The sequence below is a fragment of the Heteronotia binoei genome, chromosome 18 (genome assembly GCF_032191835.1).
Source record: "Heteronotia binoei isolate CCM8104 ecotype False Entrance Well chromosome 18, APGP_CSIRO_Hbin_v1, whole genome shotgun sequence".
Classification (NCBI taxonomy): Eukaryota; Metazoa; Chordata; class Lepidosauria; order Squamata; family Gekkonidae; genus Heteronotia; species Heteronotia binoei.
Window position 1 is genome coordinate 8883337 of NC_083240.1, and position 21083 is coordinate 8904419.

Below are 21083 nucleotides of genomic sequence, written 5' to 3' on the forward strand. Positions count from 1 at the left end.
ATGGTGACTTGTGGTGCCCCTAGTTGGGCTTGGGTGTTTCAGAGAGGTGCCTTAGTTTCTGGTTAAGGCAGTGTTCCCTCTAAGCTGAGTTAGTGTGAGCTAGCTCAGTTTTTTAGTCTCCGGCTCACGCATTTTTGTCTTTGCTCAGGAAAAACGGCCCCAGAGCAAACTGATGCAACAGCTCATGACTTGAATGCTAGTAGCTCACAAAGTAGAATTTTTGCTCAAAAGACTCCGCAGTTGAGAGGGTTAAGAGCATGGACTCTCATCTGGGAAAATCGGGTTTGATTCGCCACTCCACCACATGCAGCCGCTGGTGTGACCCTGGGTCAGACACAAGTTCTCACAGAGCTGTTTCTCTCAAGAGCACTTTTCTCAGAGCTCTCTCAGCCCCACTTACCTTTCAGGGAGTCTCTTGTGGGGAGGGGAAGGGAAAGGAGATTGTAAGCTGCTTTGAGACTCTTGAGCGAAAGTTACGGTATAAATCCAACCTCTTCTTATTTGCTGGGATCAACCCTGCTTAGCTTCCAAGGTCTGACAAGATCGGGCTTGCCTGGGCTACCCAGGTCATAGCAACAAGAAAATAGCTCTGCTGTGAATTCGCGGCATGAAAACTGTCTGTTGGCCATCTAAAGGGGCTGTGTGAATCGACGTCTGATCTGCCAATAAATCCGGCTGGATAATGGCACAGGGAGTTTTATCACCCGTTACTTTTACAGCCTCCGCAACACGTGCTCGGTGCTGCCTCCTAGTTAACAAGACTGAGCCTGCAGGCTTACAACCTCATAAAAGGCAAAGGAGCCTGCCGAAGCCGGGCAGGAAGGAAGGAAGCGTTTAAAGCAATAACAGGCCTGTAAGCCTGGGCATGAAAGGACATGGCTCATAGCATTGTCAGGAGGGGTGGAAGTAGCAATTGCTTTAATTGACAGATTAAATAGCCCCGGTGTCGCGTGATGGAAAACAGGCTTCTGGAACAGTGCCGTTTCTAGGGAAGGGCACCCCGAGATGGTTCCGTGTGTCCCTCGTTGCCACAACAGGGCATCCACGCTGGGGTTTTGGTATGTCTTTCTTTTCACGACCTGGCAGACGCTGGGTTCAGGTAGCCGGCTCAAGGTTGCCTCAGCCTTCCATCCTTCCAAGGTCGGTAAAATGAGTGCCCAGCTTGCTGGGAGGAAAGTGTAGCTCAGGGGTCCCAAACCCTCAGGCCATGGACCAGTACTGGTCCGTCTCCTGTTAGCAACCGGGCCGTGAGTTGTATAATTATTTCATTATATATTACAATGTAAGAAAAAGAAGATGATGATTATGACGACACTGGATTTATATCCCACACTTCACTCCGAATCTCCGAGTCTCAGAGCAGTTTGCAATCTCCTTTATCTTCCTCCCCCACAAGAGACACCCTGTGAGGTAGGTGGGGTTGAGAGAGCTCTCTCAGAAGCTGCCCTTTTCAAGGACAGCTCTGCGAGAGCTATGGTTGATCCCAGGCCATTCCAGCTGGTGCAAGTGGAGGAGTGGGGAATCAAACCCGCTTCTCCCAGATAAGAGTCCGCACACTTAACCACTACACCAAGTTAATAGAAATGAAGTACATGATTGTATCATCCCAAAACCAACGCCCCCTGCCCCGGTCCATGGAAAAATTGTCTTCCACAAAACCGGTCCCTGGCGAAAGCAATGGCAAACCGCCCTGTAAAGGTTTGCTAAGAACACGTCCTGATGTGACGTCACCCGATGGGTTGGTAATGACTCAGTGCTTGCACAGGGGGACTACCTTTACCTTTACCTTTCTTCAATTACAAAAATTAAAATCCTGCCTTTGTAACTTTACAAGGGTTACCAAGGTGGCTAACAATTTAAAACATACACGAGTAAAAAAAAATTTAAAATCACTTTTTAGAATCATTCAAATCAGGTGTCCCCCACACCTCTCCCATCGTTAAAACCATTCAAGAAGAGTTAAAATGCATACAAAACATAAAAACGACAACTAAAACACTGGTTAGGAGCAGTGTTCTCTCTAAGCTGAGTTAGTGTAAGCTAGCTCACAGTTTTTCATTTCATTTATATCCCGCCCTACCCCACCAAAGCGAGCTCAGGGCGGCTCACAACATAAAAATTCTAACAATACAATTCAAGAATTAAAATACAATAATAATTTACATAATAAAAACAACTAATATATCAAGTTTTTAAGCCTCCAGCTCACGCATTTTTGTCTCAGCTCAGGAAAAACGGCCCCAGAGCAAACTAATTGATGCAGCAGCTCACAACTTTAAGGCCAGTAGCTCACAAAGTAGAATTTTTGCTCACAAGACTCCACAACTTAGAGGGAGTATTGGTTAGGAATAGGGTTGCCAGGTCTGTCGGATCAGCGGGTGGGGGGTGGGGCTTACTTTTCTGGGAGCATGGAGGCAGAAGCAGGAAATAAACGTGACATCTTTATGTCACCAGGAGGTGATGTAGGTACTTTGGTGATGTGGCGGGGGGGGGGGAGACACTCTGAATTGGGGGCCAAACCATGGTTTGAAGCTAATTCTGCTATAGAGATAGGGTTGCCAAGTCCAATTCAAGAAATATCTGGGAACTTTGGGGGTGGAGCCAGGAGACATTAGGGGTGGAGCCAAGATCAAGGTTGTGACAAGCATAATTGAACTCCAAAGGGAGTTCTGGCCATCGCATTTAAAGGGACAGCGCACCTTTTCAATTCTTTCCTTCCATAAGAAATAATGGATGGGGCACCTTCTTTTGGGGCTCATAGAAATGGACCCCCTGGTCCAATCTTTTTGAAACTTGGTGGGTATTTTGGGGAGAGGCACTAGATGCTATACTGAAAAAATTTGGTGCCTCTACCCAAAAAAACAGGCCCCCGCCCACAGCCTCAGATACCTGCAGATCAATTCTCCATGATTTTCTATGGGAATAAATCTCCACAGGGAATAATAGAGTTCCCAGCAGACATTTTCCTCCTCTTACCCCGCTTTCTGACGACCCTGAAGCGGGGGGAGGGCCTCCAAACCGGGGGATCCCCTGCCCCCACCTGGGGATTGACAACCCTACATAGAAATTGCCTAAAAACCAAAGCGTCACTCCTGATATCACCAACGTGCCTATGTCACTTCCTGGTTATGTAGGCACATTGTGTTTATTTCCTGTTTCTTGCCTGTTGGAGGGGTAACTACCCCCATGGAGAGGAACACCCTGCGGCCATTTCCACCCCACTTTGTTGGATTAAGTACTATCCAGTAGATTAATTCCATATATAACAAAATTCTACTATGCATGGAGTACTGCAGTATATATAACATTGTAGAACATCTTTATTTAGTATTTAAGACAAAGTCCAGTTTGCCAATCAATCAATAGATAAAAAAATATATATATTACGGCGAAATTAACTGGTAATTGGGCTAGAATTTTTGACTCCACCCACTTTCTGATGGCTCTGAAGCTAGGGTTGCCAATCCCCAGGTGGGGGCAGGGGATCCCCCGGTTTGGAGGCCCTCCCCCCGCTTCAGGGTCGTCAGAAAGCGGGGTAAGGGGAGGAAAATGTCTGCTGGGCACTCTATTATTCCCTGTGGAGATATATTCCCATAGAAAATCATGGAGAATTGATCCGCAGGTATTTGGGGCTCTAGGAAGGCTGTTTTTTTGGGGAAGAGGCACCAAATTTTCCATATAGCATCTAGTGCCTCTCCCCAAAATACCCACCAAGTTTCAAAAAGATTGGACCAGGGGGTCTAATTCTATGAGCCCCAAAAGAAGGTGCCCCTATACTTCATTATTTCCTATGGAAGGAAGGAATTGAAAAGGTGTGCCGTCCCTTTAAATGTGATGGCCAGAATTCCCTTGGGAGTTCAATTATGCTTGTCACAGCCTTGATCTTGGCTCCAAGCCTAATGTCTCCTGGCTCCACCCCCAAAGTCCCCAGATATTTCTTGAATTGGACTTGGCAACCCTATCTGAAGCAGGGGGAGGGTATCCAGTCCGGGAGATCCTCTGACCTCACTAATAGGAAGGGGGGGATCATTGAGGGAATGCCAAACAACAGAAAAAGAGGAAGACAGCAACAGAAGGGGACAGACAACTATCTCTAGGGAGAGAGTTCTAGGGAGAGGCCTTGGTGCCACGACCAGGGGTGAAATTCTAGCAGGAGCTCAGAGAGTCAGTTTGGTGTAGTGGTTAAGTGTGCGGACTCTTATCTGGGAGAACCGGGTTTGATTCCCCACTCCTCCACTTGCAGCTGCTGGAATGGCCTTGGGTCAGCCATAGCTCTGGCAGGGGTTGTCCTTGAAAGGACAGCTGCTATGAGAGCCCTCTCAGCCCCACCCACCTCACAGGGTGTCTGTTGTGGGGGAGGAAGGTAAACGAGATTGTGAGCCGCTCTGAGACTCTTCGGAGTGGAGGGCAGGATATAAATCCAATATCTTCATCTACCTCACAGGGTGCCTGTTGTGGGGGAGGAAGGTAAAGGAGATTGTGAGCCGCTCTGAGACTCTTCGGAGTGGAGGGCGGGATATAAATCCAATATCTTCATCTTCTTCTTCTTTCCATATTAGGCCACACCCCCCCTGATGTAGCCAATCCTCCAAGAGCTTAGAGGATTGGCTACCTCAGGGGTGTGTGGCCTAATATGCAAAGGCGCTCCTGCTACAATTCCGCCCCTGGCCATGACCAAAAAAAAGGCTCTCTCCAGGGTTGCCACCTGCCTAATTTCAGAAGGCAGGGGCATATGAAGCAGGGCCTCCAAGCAGGGCCTGATCAGGCAGGCCCATAAGGTATCGCACAGATGCAGTGTTGGTTTCGATGAATCGGAATGAGCTTGCACAATTTCGTGGTCTGCCGGAAGGCTGAATATGGCACCGTGTGTGTGTGTGCGACCGGGCCGACCTACTCATCAAGGCTCTGGAAAGAAATCGTCCTCCTCCAGCCTAAATCTAATCAGATGGATTTGCCAGCCCAGATGTTGAATCTATTTAAAACGTCTCTTCGTTTGTCGAGAGTCGCAAGGCGGGGCATTGAGGCCTGCGCAGTCACGAGGCTCTTTGTCTTGTAGGAGTCCCTCCCCCCCCAAAAAAATATTCCTTTTCTTTTTTTATCTTCTGTTCCAGAATATTCTCGAAGATGGGAGGAGTTCTGAACACGGCAAGGTCTATATTGCCACTCAGGGATGCCTGCAAACCACAGTGAATGACTTCTGGGCAATGGTGTACCAAGAGAATGCTCACGTCATCGTCATGACGACCAGAGAGGTGGAGCGAGGGAGGGTGAGCGCTATGGTTTTTTCCTAACTTTCTGTGGCTGGCTGTCCCATGTGTATGCCATTCTACAACTTTACTACACATGTACTAAACTGGGCGTTTTCTAAACAGGATTTTTGCCTCGTTTTTGCTCCCAAGTACAGCTATGGGCTGTTTGGGTATCTCTCTCACGCCAGTCGTTTAACCTGTTCTCCTTTATGTTTATCCTACATTTTTCTCCTATGGTATTCCTTATGCTATGCCCTGTGCCAGTGTTTCTCTCTGATGCCAGTTTGGTGTCGTGGTTAAGTGTGTGGACTCTTATCTGGGAGGACCGGGTTTGATTCCCCACTCCTCCCCTTGCAGCTGCTGGAATGGCCTTGGGTCATCCATAGCCATGGCAGAGGTTGTCCTTGAAAGGGCAGCTGCTGTGAGAGCCCTCTCAGCCCCACCCACCTCACAGGGTGTCTGTTGTGAGGGAGGAAGATAAAGGAGGTTGTGAACCGCTCTGAGACAGATTTGGAGTGGGGGATGGGATATAAATCCAATATCATCATCATCATCATCATCATCTTCTTATATCTATATAGGTAGGTAGGTGGATAGATAGACAGATAGATAGATAGACAGACAGACAGACAAAGACACAGACAGACAGATAGACAGAGCTATCTATATCTAGTTGGCTGACTGCCTAGACTGCTCCCTTACACGGCATTGCCTCTGCAAACCTGAACTCTTTTCGAAGACCTCATCTCCTAGTTACTAATTAGCTCTGTGAAAGGGCTTGCATTGCCTCTACAGGCTGAGTGAGGATTCTTGAACTGCATTCCTTTTAAGGGCTGACTCCCCATTTCCCTCCTTCTAAACACGGTCTGAAATCTGTGTTCCTGCCTCTTCAGAGAAAAAGGAGGGAGCAGCGGAGAAAAATCAGTGGAAAACAGCAGTGTGAAAGTTCCCTAGCATTTCATAATGAAGGCTATGCTTAGCCTTTCTCCCCGGTGTGCAGATTTTCTACATGTGGGGAGTTTATCCAGTATAGCATTCAAACACTTCATTTCTGTTTTATTTAAGAAAATTAAGAAAATTTACCGAAAGAGACTTACAGTAAGGACTGATACAGCACCCATTTCCCTACCTACTGTTTTGAAGAAGTACAGTACAACGCTTGAATTCTTGGAACAGGCTTTTTTGTGGTGGGCTCTCCTTCCTTGGAGGTTTTTAAACAGAGGCTAGATGGCCATCTGACAACAATGAAGATCCTGTGAATTTACGGGGAGGTGTTTGTGAGTTTCCTGCATTGTGCAGGGGGTTGGACTAGATGACCCTGGAGCTCCCTTCCAACTCTATGATTCTGCCACCTTGTTCTCCATAAGGATATGTAGGTCCGGATGACACAGTCAAATCCAGGTTTATGGGAATGAGCCTCTCGAATCCCTGGACTTGGGCCTTCCCTCCTTTTCTTGCATGTGGTTTGCTGATGGAAGTGTTTTTGGATTTGTAACGTTTTTTTGTGGCTTTGTCTTAACGTTTTTTTGTGGCTTTGGAGAGCCAGTTTGGTGTAGTGGTTAAGTGTGCGGACTCTTATCTGGGAGAACCGGGTTTGATTCCCCACTCCTCCACTTGCACCTGCTAGCATGGCCTTGGGTCAGCCATAGCTCTGGCAGAGGTTGTCCTTGAAAGGGCAGCTGCTGTGAGAGCCCTCTCCAGCCCCACCCACCTCACAGGGTGTCTGTTGTGGGGGAGGAAGGTAAAGGAGATTGTGAGCCGCTCTGAGACTCTTCGGAGTGGAGGGCGGGATATAAATCCAACATCTTCATCTACTTCACAGGGTGTCTGTTGTGGGGGAGGAAGGGAAAGGAGATTGTGAGCCGCTCTGAGACTCTTTGGAGTGGAGGGCGGGATATAAATCCTATATCTTCATCTACCTCACAGGGTGTCTGCTGTGGGGGGGAAGGGAAAGGAGATTGTGAGCCGCTCTGAGACTCTTCGGAGTGGAGGGCGGGATATAAATCCAATATCTTCATCTACCTCACAGGGTGTCTGTTGTGGGGGAGGAAGGGAAAGGAGATTGTGAGCCGCTCTGAGACTCTTCGGAGTGGAGGGCGGGATATAAATCCAATATCTTCATCTACCTCACAGGGTGTCTGTTGTGGGGGAGGAAGGGAAAGGAGATTGTGAGCCGCTCTGAGACTCTTCGGAGTGGAGGGCGGGATATAAATCCAATATCTTCTTCTTCTTAACCACACAGCATTGTCGATGTGCTTTTCTCCGCACCACGAGTAAGCCGCACATTAGAAATCTTAGTTTGTAGGGAAGAGTACAAATCTTACTTCACCGTGAGTCTGGACATCTTTTGGCCGCACATGCGGGGGCAGAAGAATTGGGAAGGAACATGCAGGCCAGTAAGATTCCCCAGACCCTTTCCTGAGACTGGGGTTTGACAGTATCTGACTCATGCCATTATGTAGCGTGGAACATGTCGATTTGCCCTGTCCTTAATCAGAGCCCCTCTGCGTCGAGCATGGTGTCTTGGGAGAGCGGATTTGACTCGATGCTTCGAGAAATCCCTTTCGAGCCTCTTTGCAACGTTCAGTCCCGAAGCTGATAGATCCTTTCGAGTCGACGTCCTTGTGCACAAACGAATCCCTCCTTGTTTGAAAGATGAAAAATAATGAGCATGGTGTCTGCTTCAAGGAGCTTTCGAGAGGAAGGCAGGAGATGGAAGGTTGCGGAGCATTTATGCCCCTCGACGCCCAGGTGCCAATGTGAAGGGCGAGGGGGGCAAATAGGCCCCCAGCCCCTTGCTGTCAGAAGTGTTCGGCAGCGAGCAACCTTGTCGGCTCGAAGGAGGGGTTGAAGAGCTTACCACCAGCTCTCTCATTTTCTCCCAGTGTCGGGAAGAGCGAGTGGGCTGTAATTACCTTACGATGATCTTGAATAGCCTCTTTCAACGAGACCTTGAAGGAGAGCCAATGCAAAGCCGAGCCAATAATTGTTGTGCCATTCGATCACCTTATTAACTCGCATGTGCGCGAGTGTGCGGTTCCTCCAGTTGTTTCTGCTGTTAAGGGCAATCAGACCAGGATATTGGGATGCAAATCTCTTACTAAATCCCCCCTCCAGCCATGTTTGAGACCTTGTTTTTTTGATGGGCTCTTCCTCTCTGTCTCTCGCGCTCTTTCCCCCCCCTTTTGAATGGTTTTAGAATCATTGGGGGGGGGGGGTCTTCACCTCTCCATCTTTCAATATGATATATCAATTTCAATTATATATCAAAAAAGCCTGACTGGAAATTTAACCTGTTTTTCTAAATGGAAATGCCAAGAGTGGGGCTTCAGCTGGTGTTGATTTGTTTTTTATTACTCTGCACAATAATCATGAGTGGTGCATATATAAATGCAGTGGGCTCTCCCTATGGGCACAAGCTTTTAGGCTGTGACTTTGCAGGAAAGGATCCCTCGATCATGAAAGCCCATGGTCATCCATTGCTAGAATCCATGTTAAGGATCCAGTTACGAAGCAATACCACTGCACTCTAAATAATGAGCCGTTTTCTGTCTTTCTAATGGACTTGTGCATCTCTCTGCAGAATAAATGTTTCCACTACTGGCCAGATAAACACTGCGCCAAGGAGTACGGCTGTATCAGCGTGAGGAATATGGGCGAACAGGAAGTCCAGGGCTACCACATCCGGGACCTAGAGATTGTATGGATGGACAGGGTGAGGCAGGACTGCAGTCTCTGTTGAAATGTGCTTAAGAACCTGCTGTGTGCAAGCAGAAGGTCCCAGGGTGAATCCCTGGGATAAACATATGAAGCAGAGCTCCATCAGTGGCTCTTAGCCACAAGGTATAGCCACAAGGTATAGATGGAACACTCTGTCTGGGGCAGTGATGCTCTGCATTCTTGGTGCTTGGAGGGGGCACAGTGGGAGGGTTTCTGGAGTTCTGGCCCCACTGGTGGACCTCCTGATGGCATCTGGGTTTTAGCCATTGCGTGACTCAGAGTGTTGGACTGGATGGGGCATTGGCCTGATCCAACATGGCTTCTCTTCTGTTCTTACGTCTGAGGCAGTGATGCTCTTGTCTTCTTGGTGCTTGGGGGAGCAATAGTGAGAGGGCTTCCGGAATCCAGGCCCCACTGGTGGACTTCTGATGGCACCTGGGTTTTGGCCATTGTGTGACACAAGGCGTTGGCATGCCAAGATTGGGCTATCCAGGTCACAAAACACAAATGTGTGTTTGTCTTCCGACCCCTGCAGGAGGAGCGACCCAGACGGATCAAGCACTTCCAGTTCTTCAGCTGGCCGGACCATGGGGTTCCCAACGAGCCAGGAGGCGTCCTGCACTTTCTGGACCAAGTCAACCAAGCTCAGCAAAGCTTTGCAGATACTGGCCCGATTGTCGTGCACTGCAGGTCAGCACCCAGCAGGGGTGGGGATGCATGCTGCTAGGGAAGGCTGTGCCTTCGATGGTGTGGTCAGGTGTCTCCTGTGATCCCAAGACTGGTCGACAGCTGATCAATCCAACAGCGCGTATAATCTTTCTTTTTCAGGGAGCAGCTGGGAAGGTCAGAGATGGAGTGAGAATTTACATGCTTTGTTTAAGGTTGTGCTTCAGCAGAGCCAAAACTGTCGAGGCAGCATGGTGTAGTGGCGAGACCAGTGGTCCCCCAATATTTTTGGAACTTGTCAGCTGTTTTAGAATCTTTCCACAAAATGGCGGCGGCAGGAGGCGGAGCCAGCCACAAAATGGCTGCCACAGCTTTCCTTCAATCACGCAGTGATTGTGCTGTGGCGGCAGCTGCTACCAAAACAATGGTTTTTTTAAAAAAAATTGCAAATTTATTTATTTATTTATTTAATTTGGTTTACTTACATGCCGCCCTTTCCCAGACAGGCTCAGGACGGATCATGTACAGATAAAAACCAGTCACATATAATAAAACCAATACATACAATTAAAACAACAGCATTACATCCACATTAAATAACAGAGGCAGCTGGCACATAGTGCAAATTTAGGCATAATCATTCAGTGGCCCAGATATAAGGGTTCAGATGATAGATCACTGTGGGGGGGGGGGAGCAGCCGATGGTAGAGGCAACAGAGTAGAGGGTGCCCGCCTGCCTCAACTAAACACCTGGCGGAACCGCTCTGTCTTACAGGCCCTGCAGAAGGGTAACAAATCCGGCAGGGCCGTACCTCCACTGGGAGCTGATTCCACCAGTTTGGGGCCAAGGCTGAAAAGGCCCTGGCCCTAGTCGAGGCAAGGCAGACGTCCTTGGGGCCAGGAATGACCAGAAGGTGTTGGTTGGCCGATCGCAACGCCCTTCGGGGCTCATATGGGGAGAGGCGGTCCCGCAGGTATGTCGGTCCCAGGCCACGTAAGGCTTTGAACGTCAATACTGAAACCCTGAAACGGATCCAGTACTCAGCCGGTAACCAGTGTAGTGCGTATAGCATCAGTCGACCGCTTGCCCGTATGGGCAATCCAGTTAGGAGCCATGCTGCCACATTTTGCACCAGTTGAAGTTTCCAGATCAGCCTCAAGGGCAAGCCTGCGTAGAGTGAGTTACAGTAGTCTAGCCTGGAAGTGACCATTGCATGGATCACTGTAGCTAGGTCTTGGGATGTCAGATAGGGCATCAGCTGTTTGGCCTGCCGCAGATGGTGAAAGGCAGATCGCGCAGCTGTTGTGACCTGGGCCTCCATAGAAAGGGGGGCATCCAGTGTCGCCCCCAGACTCCTCACCTTCTGAGCTGGCACCAAAGGGGCGCCATCTAGGGTGGGTAGTCGGGTGCCTGATCCTGGTTCCCCCCCCCCCCCCCGACCCAGGTACAGGACCTCCGTCTTAGTCGGATTTAGCTTCAGCCAGCTTAACTGCAGCCAACCTGCCACGGCTTCTAATGCCCTGGTTAGATGGTCTGGGGCGGCATCCGAATGGCCGCCCATCAGCAGATAGAGCTGGGTGTCATCTGCATATTGGTGACAACGCAGCCCAAAACCTCAGGCAATCTGGGCAACGGGGCGCATATATACGATAAGCAGAGAGTGAGTATAAATGGGCAGTCTTCGCAGTGGAGGACGGTAAGCAGTGGAGTGCTGCAGGGCTCAGTACTGGGTCCCATGCTCTTTAAATTGTTCATTAATGATTTGGAGTTGAGAGTAAGCAGTGAAGTGGCCAAGTTTGCGGATGACACTAAATTGTTCAGGGTGGTGAGAACCAGAGAGGATTGTGAGGAACTCCAAAGGGATCTGTTGAGGCTGGGTGCGTGGGCGTCAGCGTGGCAGATGAGGTTCAGTGTGGCCAAGTGCAAAGTAATGCACATTGGGGCCAAGAATCCCAGCTACAAATACAAGTTGATGGGGTGGGAACTGGCTGCCCTGAGCCCGCTTCGGTGGGGTAGGGCGAGATATAAATCAAATCAAATAAATAAATAATTAAAGAGACTGACCAGGAGAGAGATCTTGGGGTCGTGGTAGATAACTCACTGAAAATGTCAAGACAGTGTGTGATTGCAATAAAAAAGGCCAACGCCATGCTGGGAATTATTAGGAAGGGAATTGAAAACAAATCAGCCAGTATCATAATGCCCCTGTATAAATCGATGGTGCGGTCTCATTTGGAATACTGTGTGCAATTCTGGTCACCACACCTCAAAAAGGATATTATAGCATTGGTAAAAGTGCAGAAAAGGTCAACTAGAATGATTAAAGGTTTGGAACACTTTCCCTATGAAGAAAGGTTAAAACGCTTGGGGCTCTTTAACTTGGAGAAACGTCGACTGCGGGGTGACATGATAGATAGACAAGATTATGCATGGGATGGAGAAGGTAGAGAAAGAAGTACTTTTCTCTCTTTCTCACAATACAAGAACTCATGGGCATTCGATGAAATTGCTGAGCAGTCGGGTTAGAACGGATAAAAGGAGGTACTTCTTCACCCAAAGGGTGATTAACATGTGGAATTCACTGCCACAGGAGGCGGTGGCAGCTACAAGCATAGCCAGCTTCAAGAGGGGGTTAGATAAAAATATGGAGCAGAGGTCCATCCGTGGCTATTAGCCACAGTGTGTGTGTATAAAAATTTCTGGCCACTGTGTGACACAGAGTGTTGGACTGAATGGGCCATTGGCCGGATCCAACATGGCTTCTCCTATGTACTTATCATTGGTGAGAGAATAGCTCCCTGTGCACACCAGATTCAAATGGGTGCTGCCGAGAGGTCTGCTCACCAATCACCACCCTTTGTCCCCGACCACGGAGAAAGGAGGAAAGCTACTGTAAGACCACCCCTTGAACTCCGATGCCGGCAAGGCGGTGGGTCATGAGGTCATAGTCGACCGTGTCAAATGCTGCTGAGAGCTCTAATAACAGTAACAGCGCTGACCCACCTCGATCCAGATGCCTTCTAAGGTCATCTGTGAGGGCGACCAAAGCAGTCTCTGTCCCATGACCAGAACGGAAGCCAGACTGGAAGGGATCTAGGGTAGAAGTATCTTCCAGGAAACTGCTCTGCCACCGCTTTCTCAATTACCTTACACAGGAACAATAAGTTCGAAACTGGGCTGTAATTGACCAGGACCATCAGGTCCAAAGATGGCTTTTTCAAAAGCGGACGGACCACTGCCTCTTTGAGTTTAAGCAAAGCAAATCAGAAGTTGAACAAAAAACCCCACCTGGCCTCACCCGCTTTCTAACAACCCTTTTTGGGTACAAGGAAAGTTCTTGGAATGCCCCGTTTATTTGTTTCTATTTCTATCTCGCCCTCTCCTGCACAGCAAGGCTCAAGGCAGATTACAACAATAAGCATATGGAACAAATTTAGAACAATTAAAACATAATTACACAATATTAGAACCTATTCGGAACATCAGATGATGCCACTCAGAAAGCAGCGATCAGGCACAAGTTAACAAGTGCTCTCAAGAAAAACTATCTTCATGTGTGCTCAAAGGTGAAACCATTCGTGGAATCACACTGGGGACTTCTTGGTTAGAATGCTGGACAAAGCCAGGGAGACTTGAGTCCAAATCTCCACCCAGCTAAGAAAGCTCTCCCTTTTTTTCTGTCCTCTCCCAGTGCTGGAATCGGACGAACTGGCACCATCATCGTTATAGACATCTTGATGGACACCATTCACAGGCAAGGTACGTCTGGGCACTCCGCTTCACGCCTCCTGCTCTCGGGTGGAAGAGAAGCTGATGCGTTGGGTGTGATGCATGCTGGGAAACAGTAAGAAAGAAAGTTGGTGGCTATCGTGGGGGTATGACAGAGAAATCTGGGTTCAAGGGGGTCCAAATAAGTAAAACTGTATTCAGTAGAAGCAAAAATCTTTATTCAGTTGACCATGGTCAAGGAAAGTATCTGTCCCTACCAAAGTTCAAGACCCTGACGATTTTACAGAGAGAAGGTGTACTAAATTATATCAGCTCAGCATCTACCTTCAAATGCTTCCTAAATTATAATTGTCATAATAAAACCTTACTCCCTCCCATCATACTTTTTAAATTACTTTCTCCCATGTGGTTACAGTGGCGTGATGAAGATTTCCATCTGTCTGCTTTATATGTTTTGGTTATTTCCCCATTTTTTTATATAAGAGCCCTGTGGCGCAGAGTGGTAAGGCTGCAGTACTGCAGTCTGAACTCTCTGCTCACAACCCAAGTTCAATCCCGGTGGAAGCTGGTTTCAGGTAGCCGGCTCAGGTTGACTCAGCTTTCCATCCTTCGGAGGTCGGTAAAATGAGTACCCAGCTTGCTGGTGGGGGAAGTGTAGAAGACTGGGGAAGGCAATGGCAAACCACCCCATAAAAAGTCTGCTGTGAAAATGTAAAAGCAGCGTCACCCCAGAGTCAGAAACGATGTACTTGCACAGGGGACTACCTTCACCTTTTACTTTTACCATTTTTCGTGGGGGGGGAAATAATAGAAAGTTGGTCAAATCTTAAGAGTTCGGCAAAATTCTCATGGGGGTGGGGTTGAATAATGGAGCCCAGAAGCAAGTATTGGGAGGGAGGGGGGTTAACGAAAGAACACAATAAAATTTAGAGGTTCTGGAGCTCGGCTCGTATAAGCTCCTGCCCATAATGAGTCTTGGCTTAAGCACAGCCCTTGATCTTGGAAGCTGAGCAGGGCCGACCTCGGCAAGTACTTGGAAGGGAAACCTCCAAGGAATACCAGAGCCAAGGATGCAGAGGTTGGTGATAAAAGCCACCTCTCCAAAAAACGTCCTAGCCCTTCTAGTAGGCTTGCCAATCTCCAGGTCCCAGCGGGGGTTCTTCCACTTTCCCAGGCTCCTTCCCGCCCCCAGTCACCTGGCCGGCGGGGGGAAGCCCTGCCTCCAAAACCACCATGTGACTTTCCCCCTCCGGAGGCTCCAGTCTCTGATTGGAAAGGCTTCCTCTTGGGATGGGGTGTCTGTGTTACTTGGAAGAAGTTGGCTGCAACTCGTGAATAGAGATGCCAATCCCTCACTTCAGAGTTGCCAGAAACCAGGCCGGGGTGGGGGGTGGGGGGGGAGGGAAACATCTGCTGAGCACTTCATTATTCCGTATGTGGAGATCGATTCTCATAGGGTATAATGGGGAATTGATCTGGAGGTTTCGGGGGCTCTGGGGGAGCTGTTTTTTGAGGTAGAGGCACCAAATTTTCAGTATAGTATCTAGTGCCTTTCCCCAAAGTACTCCCCAAGTTTAGAAACGATTGGACCAGGGGGTCCAATTCTATGAGCCCAAAAGAAGGTGCCGCTATTCTTCATTATTTCCTATGGAAGGAAGAAGAAGATATTGGATTTGGATAGATATTGGAAGAAGAAGATATTGGATAGAGGAAGACATTTTAAAAAGTGTGCTGTCCCTTTAAATGTGATGGCCAGAACTCCCTTGGAGTTCAATGATGCTTGTCACACCCTTGTTCCTGGCTCCGCCCTTAAAGTCTTCTGGCTCCACCCCCAAAGTCTCCAGATATTTTTTGAATTGGACTTGGCAACCCTACCTTCTAGGGATTGCCAGAAGCCACCATGACTTCCAGGCATACGCACACAGAACAAAAAATACCGCTCCCCCCCACCCCCCCCTGAAAAAGGAGCATTAAGCGTATATAGGCAAATTGACATCAGGATCTTGCAGAATTGTTACACCAGTTGCACCAAATCAAAACCACTAGAAAAGCTGTCTGTACTTCCTTCTTAACGTGCTTTTCAGAACACTACTACCTTATCTATGGCACGCTACAAGCGCGACGCAAACTGCAAGCTACTGTAGCTTAAGAAACCAGGATCTGTGTTAATGGTTAGTTTGCCCTGTGAGGTGAGGACTTTTGGAGACTTCTGCTGAAAACACAGAGAGCGATGCTGGGTCATCGCTGGATCAAACGTTCCCCTCAGTTCTTTACTTAGCCTTCAAAGACATGGCTGCGTTACGGCTCATTCACATTTCACCTTTTTTCCTTTTCGGTAGACATTCCCCCGGCAAGTGGAGAAAGTCAGCATGATGTCGTGCTTAGAGTTTAAGATTCCATTTTCTCTTCACAGCAACCCCGTGAAATAGGGCAGGCTGAAAATACATGACTAGCCCAAAGTCACCCCAGGAGCATCCTTTGCAGATACCATGCTGGCTTTCCTGGTTAGAGTGTTAGACAAGGAAATGGGAGGCCCAGGTTGGAATCCCCCTGCTGCGGCGGAAGCTTGCTGGGTGAATTTGGGCCAGGTTTTCAGCCTAACTTACCTCATAAGGTCATGACGAGGAGCAAATGAAGGGGGGAAGCTGTTGTAAACCATTTTAGGTCTCCATTGGGGAGAAATGTAGGGTATAAATGCAGCAAATACAAAAAAAAAAATTACCTCAGAAGAAAGGATCACAGGGGTTCTCCAGTTTGAATTGAAGAAGACGACGACGAAATTGGATTTATATTCCGCCCTCCACTCAAGAGTCTCAGAGTGGCTCACAATCTCCTTTATCTTCCTCCCCCACAACAGACACCCTGTGAGGTGGGTGGGGCTGAGAGGGCTCTCACGGCAGCTGCCCTTTCAAGGACAACCTCTGCCAGAGCTATGGCTGATCCAAGGCCATGCTAGCAGGTGCAAGTGGAGGAGTGGGGAATCAACCCCTGTTCTCCCAGACGAGAGCTATGGCTGACCCAAGGCCATGCTAGCAGGTGCATGTGAAGGAGTGGGGAATCAAACCTGGTTCTCCCAGACAAGAGAGCTATGGCTGACCCAAGGCCATGCTAGCAGGTGCAAGTGAAGGAGTGGGGAATCAAACCCTGTTCTCCCAGACAAGAGAGCTATGGCTGACCCAAGGCCATGCTAGCAGGTGCAAGTGGAAGAGTGGGGGATCAAACCCGGTTTTCCCAGACAAGAGAGCTCTGGCTGACCCAAGGCCATACTAGCAGGTGCAAGTGGAGGAGTGGGGAATCAAACCCGGTTCTCCCAGACAAGAGAGCTATGGCTGACCCAAGGCCATTCCAGCAGGTGCAAGTGGAGGAGTGGGGAATTAAGCCCTGTTCTCCCAGACAAGAGAGCTATGGCTGTCCCAAGGCCATTCCAGCAGCTGCAAGTGGAGAAGTGGGGAATCAAACCCAGTTCTCCCAGATAAGAGTCCAAGCACTTAACCACTACACCAAACTGGCTCTTGGGGAAAAGGGTGAAAAATTCTGCTTGTTGGCTTGTCACTCGTGTGTTCTCTTCTCATGGACGCACCCTTCTTCCTTGTTCAGGCTTGAATTGCGACATCGATATCCCCAAGACGATCCAGATGGTGCGGAGGCAGAGGTCTGGAATGGTGCAGACCGAAGCACAGTACAAGTTTGTCTACATGGCCGTGCAGCAGTACATCGCCACCGAACAGAAGCGGCTAGAGGAGGAACAGGTAGCGAGCATTCCAGGGCCACAAAAGGGCTTGAGGGAGAAGAGGCAACTGTTAAATAGGCTTCTGCCTCAACTGTAATAGTTTTTTTTTTAAATGTATGAAAAGAAAACACAACAAAATATTCCAACAAACTGCCAGAGCTTGAGTTGGGACATCCTTCCGATGCTTCTGCTCTGGGGGCTTAGTTGTTAACCAAGTTAATAAATGCATTGCATTTATTGCACCATGTGTTGATTTTATATGTATGTGATCCGCCCTGAGCCCGCTTGGGATAGGGCCGAATATATATGAACCAAAATAAAATAAAATAATAAACTGTGGGTGAGGATCTTGGAGGTCATCTAGTCCAACCCCTCGTTCAAAGCAAAACAGAGCAGCATCCAGCCTCTGCTTAAAAGCCTCCAGCAAAGGAGAGTCCACCACGTCCTGTAGCAGGCAGTTCCACTGACAAACAGCTTTCTTTCTTTCTTTCTTTCTTTCTTTCTTTCTTTCTTTCTTTCTTTCTTTCTTTCTTTCTTTCTTTCTTTCTTTCTTTCTTTCTTTCTTTCTTCTTCTCTTCCTTCCTTCCTTCCTTCCTTCCTTCCTTCCTTCCTTCCTTCCTTCCTTCCTTCCTTCCTTCCTTCCTTCCTTCCTTCCTTCCTTCCTTCCTTCCTTCCTTTCTTCCTTCCTTCCTTCCTTCCTTCCATTATATTCTGCCCTTTCCCGTGAACTTGCTCAGGGCGGATCACAACATGCAAACTAACAATAAAGCCTACAGTTCAGAGTTAAAACAATACATTAAAATCAAACAGATAAAAACAATGAAACAATAAATAAAGTGCGCCACAGGCAGGGAGGGCACATCATACAAGATAAGCAATTATATAGGCCTAATTTAAATGATGGTAGTAATTACAGAATAGCACTGCAATAAGACACAGTGTCTCCACAAGGGGAGCCAACTGATGGAATAACAGCTGGAATAGGACACCCGCTGCCTCAGCTATAAGCCCGGCAGAATAGCTCCATCTTGCAGGTCCTATGAAATGGCAGTAGCTCAGGTAGGGCCCGGATCTCCATAGGGAGCTGATTCCACCAGGCAGGGGCCAGGACTGAAAAGGCCCTGGCCCTGGTTGAGGCAAGTCGAACGTCCTTTGGGCCCGGAGTGGTCAAGAGGTGTTGTGTAGTCAGTCGCAATAACCTCTGGGGCATATATGGGGAAAGGCGGTCCCTCAGGTATGTTGGTCCCAGACCGCGTAAGACTTTAAACATTAGTACCAGAACTTTGAAGCGGATCCGGTACTCAATAGGTAGTCTCTTGCGCTTTGGAGGCTTCTCCCTAGCTTTAGCCCAAATCTTCTTCCTGGGGATTTCCACCTCCTGGCTGCTCCGGATGACCCTGGAGAAAACGGCTGCTTTGGAGGATGGACTCTATGGCATATACCAGGGGTGGCTAAATTGAACCAACACACTGTTTAGCTGAAATAGCACTCAAATAAAGAACAATTTACGTTAATATCAGTGATGACAGAATCTTGTTATATTTTTACACAACAGTATTGCCTTTTAACATGGAGCATTAAAGCAACAGGCAGGGTTACGTAAAGTCCAATAAACAAAGAAATTAATTCACAAAGTCCATTATAAGTTCACACTTATTCGTTCTCAAATGGAAACCCATCAAGTCCATGAGAAGCCCAATTTGAAGTCCTAGTCCACACGAGGATTCTAAATAATCCCTCGTTCCGATGACTTCTTCCTCAGCGAACCCCAGATAGTAATGGCATGTACCAAACTATGCCATTGTAGTGGTTTTTATGTCCACCCCATATATTTTGTGGGTCCAATTAATTAATTGCATGATTTAAGTCCCAAGTTTTCAAGTAATTATTTTAGACAAGGCACTCTATTTGATTCCAAAGCACTTAAAGGCAAATATTTCTAAGACAAAGTAGCCTTGCTCCGTAATAACCAAATTGACTCCTTCTCCCCTTTTGGTTGCAGAGAAATACATGGAAAGAGCGAGAATACTTGAATATCAGATACTTTCCAACAGAGAAACCCAGGTCCCCTTCACCAGGGTAAGTCACTCTTTCCTGGGGGTGGGCGGAACGATTCCAAGCAAATTTGCTTCCGAGTTGGTTTGGATCCTGAGGAGTCGCACTTAGTGATTCCTGCCTTTTCTTCTCCAGGGCTGACGATGACTCGTCCTCCGTCTACGAGAACCTCAATGTCAAAACCCCAAAGGTTGTGGAGAGGAACAGCTCTGGGAGATAGCAGCTTGAGAAGCGCATGCACGGTGAGGGCTGTCACGTAGGGCGAGAGAGGTGTCGCTTTGGGTTTTCTGTTCTTTATTCTCCCCACTCCCCACCCCCATTCTGGAGGCTGCAGGCTTGCTGCAAAAAGACGAGCTGAGTTCAGATGTCATGAGCGAACGCCCATGCATGACGAAGAGCAAGCGAGATATAGTTTCTGGATCTTGCTGTATCTGGGTTTCAAACTGCGAGGGGGGTGGGACTTACATCATTCCCCTTTCCTTCATGTTATCCTCACAACAATCCTCCGAGGCAGGTTAGACTGCCTTCCTTTCACCAATTCATGAAGCTGCCTCCTCGGCCTTTGTTCCTTCCGAGCAGGGCTTTTCTGGTAGCAGGAACTCATTTGCACATTAGGCCACATACCACTGGTGGAGCCAGTCCTCCTGGAGCTTACAGTAGGCCCTGCACTAAGAATCCTGTAAGCTCTTAGAGGATTGGCTACCTCGGGGGAGCGAGGCCTAATATGCAAAGGAGCTCCTGCTACAAAAAAAGCCCTGCTTCCATGTCAGTCTTGTCTACTCAGACTGGCAGCCGCTCTCCGGGGTCTCAATCCGAGGAGGTCTTTTCACGCTGCCTCCTCCTCCTTCCTTTCCCTCAGGACTTCAGCGAGAGCTGCGCCCCTCCGCTTCCCTCAGCCTCTATTGCTGCTGCCGCCGCCACCACCTCGCCACTGCTCCGTTCCTTCATTCTCAAAGCACCTTGGATTCAGCACAGAAAACCAAAAGAGCCTCTGTTTGGAGGGGGGGGGGAGGTCACCCGACGGAGGATGCCCCCCCAGCTTAACTTATTCAGGAGAGACACAGACTTTTTTTTGTCCGTCAACCTGCCTGCCTTGTTCTCTGCAAGTGCCTCTGGATTAGAACGTGCCGATCTCCTCTTTAACTCGTGGGGGTTTTGTAATATAAAAATACTAAATGAAACGTCATGGCTCTCATTTTTGTAAAACTGCACGAGGACTGGGACAGATTAGACAGGGGTGGAAGGAGGGGGAACAATCCCCGTAGAGATGGATTCATGGAGCCAGTTTGGGGTAGTGGTTAAGTGCGTGGACTCTTATCTGGGAGAACCGGATTTTGATTCCCCACTCCTCCACAGGCAGCTGCTGGAGTGACCTTGGGTCAGTCACAGTTCTCGAAAGAGCTGTTCTCTCAAGAGCAGTTCTTGAAAGAGCTCTCTCAACCCCACCTACCTCACAGGGTGTCCCTTGTGGGGAGAGGAAGGGAGAGGAGATTGTAAGCCATTCGGAGACTCTGAGTAAGGGGAGGGTATAAATACAACCTCCTCCTCTTTCTTCTTCCATAGTTTTGCACCCAGGTCTAGTGTAGTGGTAGGAATGACCGGGGTTACAATGGGGGTTTGAAGCCAGATTTCCCCATCCGTGCGGGTGCCACCCAGCTTTACTGCAGTCTTGCCAAAGATATAGCAGTAAATCAGGGAAGACTCAGGAGAGGCATAGAAACCCCCCATTTCTATGGGGGGAAACCCCTGCTTCCCCAGAGCACCAATGCTGTGGAGAACAACCCATGCATAAAGGACTATAGAAAGTTAAAGGTAGTCCACTGTGCAAGCACCAGTCATTTTCGACTCTGAAGTTATGTTGCTTTCAAAACGTTTTCATGGCAGACCTTTTACGGTTTGCCATCGCCTTCCCCGGTCATCTACGCTTTCCCCC

The 21083-nt window shown here is 48.5% G+C and overlaps 1 protein-coding gene across 2 annotated transcripts in view; it reads left to right on the forward strand.

Moving 5' to 3' along the window:
- Positions 1-19406, forward strand: part of LOC132587189 (tyrosine-protein phosphatase non-receptor type 11-like) — a 95281-nt gene extending 75875 nt beyond the window's left edge. The window contains exons 9-15 of one of the 2 annotated variants that reach the window (XM_060259439.1): positions 5132-5267; positions 8833-8964; positions 9505-9659; positions 13328-13395; positions 16963-17114; positions 19098-19174; positions 19286-19406. In XM_060259439.1, coding sequence (XP_060115422.1) covers positions 5132-5267; positions 8833-8964; positions 9505-9659; positions 13328-13395; positions 16963-17114; positions 19098-19174; positions 19286-19370 — 805 coding nt within the window. In that variant the 3' untranslated portion in view covers positions 19371-19406. Of the gene's footprint in view, positions 1-5111; positions 5268-8832; positions 8965-9504; positions 9660-13327; positions 13396-16962; positions 17115-19097; positions 19175-19285 lie in introns of both variants that reach the window. The other variant, XM_060259438.1, reaches the window with a different exon arrangement.
- The last annotated feature ends 1677 nt before the right edge of the window (positions 19407-21083 follow it).